The sequence below is a fragment of the Acartia tonsa genome, chromosome 12 (assembly GCF_053477335.1).
Source record: "Acartia tonsa isolate MP-2025a chromosome 12, ASM5347733v1, whole genome shotgun sequence".
NCBI classification, from domain to species: Eukaryota; Metazoa; Arthropoda; class Copepoda; order Calanoida; family Acartiidae; genus Acartia; species Acartia tonsa.
Window position 1 is genome coordinate 19,488,218 of NC_137271.1, and position 8,885 is coordinate 19,497,102.

At 35.5% G+C, this 8,885-nt stretch overlaps 1 protein-coding gene across 1 annotated transcript; it reads right to left on the reverse strand.

Moving 5' to 3' along the window:
• Window positions 1–1,663: 1,663 nt before the first annotated feature.
• On the reverse strand, window positions 1,664–3,171 carry LOC145333838 (uncharacterized). Its single transcript, XM_080179092.1, has 2 exons — window positions 2,586–3,171; window positions 1,664–2,294 (listed from the first exon to the last, which is right to left on the reverse strand). The coding sequence occupies exons 1-2, from the start codon at window positions 3,145–3,147 to the stop codon at window positions 2,002–2,004; spliced, it is 855 nt and encodes a 284-aa protein (XP_080035218.1). The 5' UTR covers window positions 3,148–3,171; the 3' UTR covers window positions 1,664–2,001.
• Window positions 3,172–8,885: the final 5,714 nt, after the last annotated feature.

An 8,885-nucleotide genomic window follows, 5' to 3' on the forward strand; every position in this document is an offset into this window, starting at 1 on the left:
GAAGTGTTGGGTATTTCAGGGGTGAGATTCTCACCTAATTTTGCAAAATGCTGATTAAAGGAATTTGCAATGTCTTTTTTGTTATGGATTTTTTTCCCATCAATTTCCAAATATTCTATCTCATTTTGAAATCTAGATTTACCCATCACTTCCCTCAAAACTTGCCATATTTGTCGTCCATTTTTACCCGCTTTTTCAAGTTCAGACTGATAGTGTAAACGTTTTTTTTCCCTACATGCTCTCTGGTAGTTATTGCGGTAGCGGCTATAGTTATCCCAATTTTCTTCTGTTGGTCTATTTAAGGCTTTTCTATACAACTTATCGCGGAAACGATTGCACAGCAGAAGATGTTGATTCATCCACGGCGACTGTGGCATAGTGCGACGGTTATTGCGTATTTGTTCCTTTGGACAACAGCTGTTGTACAATGAAATAAACACAGAAAAGAATTTCGCATAGGCTAAATCAACATCTTCCGTGCCAAGAACTTCTTCCCAATCTTGTAATGATAGTTCATGATTTAAATTATCAATGTTTGCTTCCTCAAGGAATCTTTTTTCAAAATATTGTGGTCTTTTTGCGGGTTTGGGAATGATGTGGGAAAATGAACTACTAAGTACAAGATGGTCAGACAGATCTGTTACAATTACATTAGAATCTACAAAGTTGTCTAGAAAATCCTTACAAAAAATCGAATCGATAAGAGAAAATGAAAAATTTTGGATTCTGGTTGCTCTTAATGTTAGAGATAAATAGCCGCTACTTATCATGATATTGAGAAAACGAGAGGCAGGCCCTAAAACGTCATAGGATGTGAACATATTAAGATTGAAGTCGCCCATAAAGAATGTTGGAAGATTACAATCATCAATAACGTCCAGAAAGTCAGCAAGAACATTAAAAAAAGTTTCAAGATCCTCTGGGTTTTTATGTGGGGGCCTATAAACATTTACAATTAGGGCTTTAAAGTTGCCAAATGAAATCTTAACACACATAGTCTCAAATATGTGTGGTATAAAAAAATTCTTGAATAAAATTTTTGTTTGATATTTGCTATCTACATATAACCCAACCCCTCCCCCCCTCCCTTCCGGTCGTGGGGCAGAGATAAAGTTATAATTATTTAATTTTAGACTATCTGTGTTTGACTCCTCTGACAACCATACCTCCTGCAGGGATATAATCGACGGGCCCATCCCCTCTAACGAAGCCTTGTCAATTAAGTTCCTTAGCTGTTGGACTTTACTGTTTAAACTCTGGATATTTATAGAAAATATTTTAAATAATTGATTACTTGAAGACTTGAATTTATTAAAAAGAGAATCTATATCAATATAGTCACACTTTATGTTAAAGTCACTAGAGTACTCTCTAAATGTATCATCATAGAGAATACTACAGAGATCATAATTGATGTTCCCATTAAGCCCCTCAATATCATCTACCTGACTAGAACCCGTTGCTTGTGGATGCGTCTGGAGGCCAAGGACACGGGGGAGCAGCTTCAGCTTTGGTTCCAACTATGCAGGCAGCATCTCTTGGCATGTGTTCCACTAAAAAAAACATAAATAATAATCGTGATATGTCTCTACGAGTCTTTTTCCCCCCCCCCCCCCCCCACCCCATTAGTTAGAGAAGATTTAGAGATTAATTAGAGAGAAAATTTAGAGAAAAAAGTTAAAGAAAAATTAAATATGATTAATGGCTAAAGATTAGAAGAGAAAAAGAATGCTCACGTAATAATTTACTTACTTAATCTTACTTAATCAGTCTTTTTTTATTAGTTTACGGCATTGACAGATTATTTAACAATAATATATGGAAAATTAACACAAAATTAACACAATAAGAATAATTGTATAAAAACGGCTAAGCGTATAATTGTGTTAGTTGTGTTACATGTAAAATTACATGTGAAATTTGTATAATATGTATACCAGTAGCATTACGACAATATTTTCAATGCTAATATTAGGAATCCTGGAGTCTTTGGTAGACTGTTTAGATTTTGGTGGCTGTAGACCTTGTCGAAACTGTGGTCGTTGTTGATGTTGTCGTACCTGTGGGAGCAGTAGCAGCTGTTGCTGTACCTGAGGCCGGTGCTGTCCTGGACTTGGATGGTGCTGGAACCTCGGCACCGCTGTCTGGGAGGGCAGGAAATTCGGCGGTGTCAGCGTTAGTAACGCCGATAGGATCCATGGTAGGTTGATCCTCATTGTCCCTCTCTATCTGGATACTGGGCAGCTTGTTGGCTTTCAGGTCCTGGAGTAGAGATTTAATCTCTGACTCGAAACCTTTAAAAAAGACATCTTTGTTAGACTGGCCGTTTTCTCGCATGAATTTAACGATTAGGTTGTCTGTCTCAATAATGTCCTTCAGTGGCGGCAGCGGGGTAATCAGGCCTATATGTGATCTGGCCATGCTGTTGAGTACTTTTACCCATTTCTGTGGCCCGTCTGCGGGCATAAAGGCCACGCTAGTGCCTGACAGCTTAGTTTTGGACGCAAGTCCGCAACTGTGCAAGTAAGTCATTAGGCTACGGTTTGTGTCTGCTAAATCGTGCGAACACTTGATGTATTTCTTACCGTCAAATGAGACTGCTGCGCTACTACACCACTGTGTCTTGTCCCTGGCACGTTGATCGATGGATTGGAGATGTTTCCGCTTGTTTATCATGAAACTGAAAAGTAGATGTCTTGAGTAAAAGCGAAAAATGTAATTTCTAGGTCCCTTCACCCTTTGGCTCAGTGGATGACTATATTCGATCGTATTTTCATAGTGTATGTCCTTCTCCGGATTCTGGGCCTGTAAAACAGGTTTGATAATTATATTAAACACTTCATGACTTGTCGGGGTTTTTTCCAGCCAGGGACATTGAACATTGTTTACCCGAATAGACCAGAGACGGTCACGTTGCTCTCTATGAGCTAGCTGGGACAGGACATAATCGTTTAACATTGTTTGACATTTTTCGCGAGCCGATGCGTTATCAATGTAATTGTGAAAATCCTTCGTTAAAGACACTATTCGAATGGCAATTTCTTGTTCAGTTGACAATGTTTCACCTTCAATAATCGATCGAATATCATTCATTTCATCACGGTGTTTTATGTTCAGAGCTTCTATGCTCTCTTTGAGGCCGCGCATTTCGCTCAAAAATGTTTTATTAAATTTGTCGCTGCTTACCTGTTGTAGCTTCTCAAATGCTTGCACTGACTGACTAACAGCTTGGCTTACTGCCGACTTGATGTCTTCTTGCAAAAAAGACCGCACCTGATGAAGGGCGTCCTGTGAAAGCAGGCCCTTTGGAGGCGGCATTTTATTTTATATAGCAAGCGACAATATATAATATTAGATGTGTATTAGAGCGTGGTCAAGTAAAAACTGGACTAAAGAAATGCGCGGGTTAGTTAATCTCTGTTGATCAACCAATAGCCTAAAGATAATTGGTGCGTTGGACCAATGAGATTTCTTTCTTGTCGGTAGAAATTGTTTCAGCCAATGAGCGGGCTAGTTTGCCGGTAGCTCCTCCAATGAGGGGCCCGTACAAAAGTACGCCTTTTCGAGTGTGTGTGGCTGAGGGGTATGGTGATCAAAGGGAAGGGGGTACGAGTGTACGCCTTCCGAGTGTGTGTAGCTGAGGGGTGTGATGACTGAGGGATGGGGGTATCTTGGGGAAGTTAAAAAAAGGGTAGAGTGTCTACTCTGTGCTAGGCATAGGTGTTGCTAGCTGAAGGGTAGACTAAAGACTAAAGACTAAAGACTAAAGACTAAAGACTAAAGACTAAAGACTAAAGACTAAAGACTAAAGTTAATTAATTTTGACATCTGTGATTGGTGGATTGAAAATTATCTGCGCTCTGATTGGAGAAGCTTAAGTGTCGCACATCATTCAACCAATTAGAGCGCAGGTAGTTTCCAATCCACCTATCCTATTGGTCAAAATTTATGAACTTAATTGTATTTCCGCTTTTAGATTAAGAATTATACAAAAAACGAATTTTATTTAAAAAAATCCTTAAAATTTGATGCAGATTTCAAATCTCCCTCTAACATTAAAATTCCTTCTCCCTGGAATAATCAAAAATCATTCCATGACCTTTACGAAGTTGCACTAAAGAAGAACTACATCGGTCGAGATTTTAAGCTCTACACACTCATAAACATCCTGAGCTGGATCTTTAAATAATTTTAGTGGTGAGCCAGATCGGGATAAGCCGAATTTCAGCCAATCACAGCGCGGCATTTCATAAAATGCTGTGCTCTTATTGGTGGAAAGTTGGCTCACCCCGATCTGGCTCACCACTAAAATGATTTAAAGATCCAGCTCTGGCAATTTTAATAGGGATGGCTGAGCTACTAAAAAGTCTAATTAGAGAAAGGTTGGTAGATAGATAGAAAGATTGATACATAGGTAGATAGCTGGATATATAATTATGCTATTGAATTAGCAACTTAAAAATGTCCTACGGCAAAAATAACGCACACACAAAATATAAATTTCTATAGTCCTTCTATGACAACTAAATGAGAGCAGAGTATGGACCTGGCATAGGCATAATACAGTAATGTCATACTATGTCATAATAGGACTATAGGATCTTTTAAATACCGGTGATCTAAAAGGAAACTCAACAATAAGTTTTTATCAATGGATATAGATCATTTATTGGACAGATCGTTCATCCAGTAAGAGGAGAGAGGAAAGGTTAAAGTGGTTAGTTGGGGGTATCATTATTTTAGCCAGCTTCGAGTTTCACTTCATCAGAAAATCTGGTGTAACATCCAAGTTTGATATATACATTTTTATATCAAATATCCATGCAGGGAGGGGATAATGGACTGAAAATTTTTTTTATCACAAAAAGATGCTTTAAAATATTCTGTCATTTACTGGCTTAAAAGGTCCCACGACAAACATTGGAGGCCCAAACGTCGGAGTGGAAACTTAACCTAACCTAACCTATTTTAGACCATCTTATAGGTTTTTTATATGCCTAACCCCTGCGGGGGGCTTATTTGTTCATTCATATCTTAACCTAACCTAATCTGTATAGAAATACTTAATAAAATTAATATTCTAATACTCCTGCGTTTGTCCACTCCGACGTTTGGGACTCCTGCGATTGTCCACTCCGACGTTTGGGACTCCTGCGTTTGTCCTGGAACTGCTTAAAAGCGTAAGGAGCATAATACATTGTTATCCTTTTATAAAAATAACAGGATGTATCTGTGTGTGTATGTGTGTAGCAAAGGATTTCGCTAACCACTGAACCGATAAGGTTACATTAGAGTTTTCAGGGAAGGTTTATAACTATTTTTGGGGGAGGAATAAAAAAACCTCCCTGTAGAAATCGCCCAGAAAAAAAACCCTAAAACACTTTTATTCTCATTTAAAACTAAAATTAAAAGTTCAGGGTTAACTTAACTGTATTGAAGTGCCCCTAGAGGCCTTCAGGGGGGAGTATCATATAGTTCATATATAGGACTCTCCGTTTAAGCTCTGTGGGAAATTTATGCTCTGTGAAAAATATTGTGCCTTAAAATATCTTATAATTAACTACAAATTATCTTTTAGATATCATTCTATCTATCTAAATACTTTACTTATTCTATAATTTCTACATATCTAATCCTATAAGGGTTTAAAACAGAGAGAGAGTATAGTATATTGCTCTAGTTCCCAAAGTTTTATAATGACACTTTCTCATTCGTTGGCTTAAAAACTTTAGGGACTTTAGTGAATTTTGATTAAATGGTTCATTATGTTAAGTGTTCAAATGTTTCAGCCACTATTTTAATCTACAGAAGGGGAAATTTTGTGTATCATCAATGGGGATGTACAACAATTTAGCGGCCATTGTCTTATTCCTTTATATACCTGGGCTTAAAATGTCTTAGAAGTATCTGTATTACAAGTGTATACTGTTAAAAAGCGATTAGGTGCTATGTATTTGAAAGTGTAAGAAAGTGTAGAAATATAGCATAAAACCTTTCTTAGACAAAAATCTAAACATAAAATCATTGCGGGACCTATGTAAAGCTTCCGCACAATGGGTAAGTCAATGGGTTCCGTAGTTATCGAAATCTTAAGAATAGGCAAAAAAACTTACTTTCTACAACTGCAGGGTAATAATAGACACCTTGATTGCAGGACATTTTTCTTTAAGTGTATGAAAATGAGTTGAGCCTACAGCAAGAAACAATCTATTAATCTATCCGGATAGATAGATAATAGATAATAATTATATACTTAAAAAGAGTTCCAACTGTTAAAATGTCTAAATTGGAATTGAAAATTGCATATCAATAAAAATCAACAAGAATGACAATATTAAAAGATTCGTAGCTATCCAGGATCTAAAAGTAATTTGACGTGAATGATGTGTCGATTATTATATGTCATTCAGCCACTTTTATTTAATGCTATATATAACACTATCGGCTCCGCCCCTAGAGTCTTCAAGGGGCACTTGTGGAAGCAGGGAGAGAGGATAAGTCTACCATTTACTTTAAATTTTAGTTTTTGATTGGAGTTATTTTTTCCAGGGACGGCTTCTCTTGGGTGAGTGGAGGTACTTCACCTAAAAATAGTTATAAACCTTCTATTAAACAATAAATACCTTCACTTTAAAGGAGAACCATATCGGAGCAGCTAGCGATTCTTAAGCTGCACACATACTATTACTTTTTAAAAAGAAAAGATGTAGATTTTTTACAGCAAGATAAGATTTTGAGAAAATATAATTTATTGTCAATTGTAATATCCTTACATTTTTAGCAAAATCCCCCAAAAATGAATTGGGGGTTTAAAGGTAGATATTAACATTTATAGAGTAGCTTTCATCTTAATTATATACATTACATACGCGTTTTTATTTTATCTGTGTGTTTTAAAATATTCAGAACAGTTTTTGCTGCTTAAAATCTATCATTAATGCTAATTTAATGCTTAACAGGGAAGAATTATGTCCATGAGAAGCGCAGCAATAATTATCTTCTAATATTTGTGATGGAAGCAGAACAATAACTGGTAATTCAAATTAAACAAAATAATAACAGTAGACTCTAACACAGAAATTATTCCTGGAGGCATGCTTGTATGTTTGTACTAGTCTGTACAGGCATTACCGTGCATACGGAAATTATCTGGATTTTGTAAGAAGTTGTTTTAACGGACGGACTGATCCTTATTATTGAGTAGCTGCGCTGTTAAAAAGTAGCTAAGATTTGGTATGTAAAATAGAATATAAAAAGTTTTATTTAAACAACTATTCTAATATTATTTTTAAAAATAATTGAAAATAATGAAGGGGGGGGGGGTAGTATTTTTGATGGGACCCTAACCTCAGAGGATCTTTACTTGCAGTTTCCTAACTCTGCAGGGCTACCCTATGCCCAATATAACCTAACCTAACCTTGAAACCCCCATCCCCCCAATTTCAATTCAACTTAAAATAAGAATGGGGGTTTCTATGCTCGATTGGGCTCTTTAATGGAAACTACCTCTATTAGAATTATGGCTGCACTACTTATTATGAACAAAATTATCCCTGTCTTTATAATTTTTGAATAGTTATCAAAAATTTGAATCAAATCAAACAATGCGACAGTTAAATTGGCATTTTTAGTATATGATTGCACCGCGGAATAAAAAGGATATTTTAATATTAAAACACAATGGTATAATAATCAATAATACTTGCGTTTTTAATATAATAATTGCACTATGAGATAATATGGATATTAAATAGAATAGACATTTATTACATAAAATAAAAGATCTGTGTGTGCACCGAAGGATCTAGCTATTCGCTGAACCGATATGATTCTCCTTTACAATGTACTTTCTCATAGTGAAGGTACTGAAAAGAACTATAACTATTTAAGGCATAGGATACCAACAACCTCTCAAGAGAAATCACCCCTATGCTAGAAACAATCACACCGAACAAAAGAATGTTTAAATTTTTAAAAACTGAATTGAAAATCAGCAGGATTCGACTACCCCCTCCCTTCACTTCAAGTGCCCCTATCTAGGGGCTTAGCCGCTAGTTAAGGTATATAATAGTTAATGGTTAAAAATATCCATATTGAAGCTTTGGTACATAACAAATATTGTTAAAAAACTGAAATATGAATATAAGCTAGACAATCCAAAACAAATTAAAATCGTCTACAACTGAATGAAATGAACAAAAATAACAAGGATAATAACATTCACTAAAGTACATCCTTCTTTATTATACTCTAAAGGCTACGCCCCGAGAGGCCTTTAAATAGGAGTGTGGTGGGAGAAGAATTTATATCACATTTTTATTTTAGTTTTAAAATAAAAACTAAATTAAGGGGGAACGAGATAGTTTTTTCTAAGGGCGATTTCTCTTTGGAGATTGTTTTCAGCCTTCACTCAAAATAGTTAAAAACCTTCCCGTAAGTTTTACTAAAGGGAAGTCTAAAAAATCTGTTAAACAGACAAACAAACAGGCAACTAGTTACTTTTATATAAGGAATATGACAATTTAAATTTAGATTGTGATTTTAATTTAAAGTAATTTTTTATTCTAATCGGCCAAAAATGGAAAAGTTTAATCAGATCACTCTTTTACATCTATGACGCATTGACTTTTAAATATAGGAAAGCTTCGCTTTGAAAAAATGTATTGATAAAATTTGGCAAACGAATGAAATAATTTTAACTGTAATTTAATTTAAACTTATCAGCAAATCAAAACTAATATTTTTCCCAAAACAGCCAAAAAAAAATCTACTTCGTGAATCGCAGTTTTTATAAATTATGCATTTTTCCAGTTATGTCAATAAAGCATAAAATTTTTACTTTCTTTTTCGTTTGCTTAAAAGCTTTTGGGACTTTTTTTCATTTT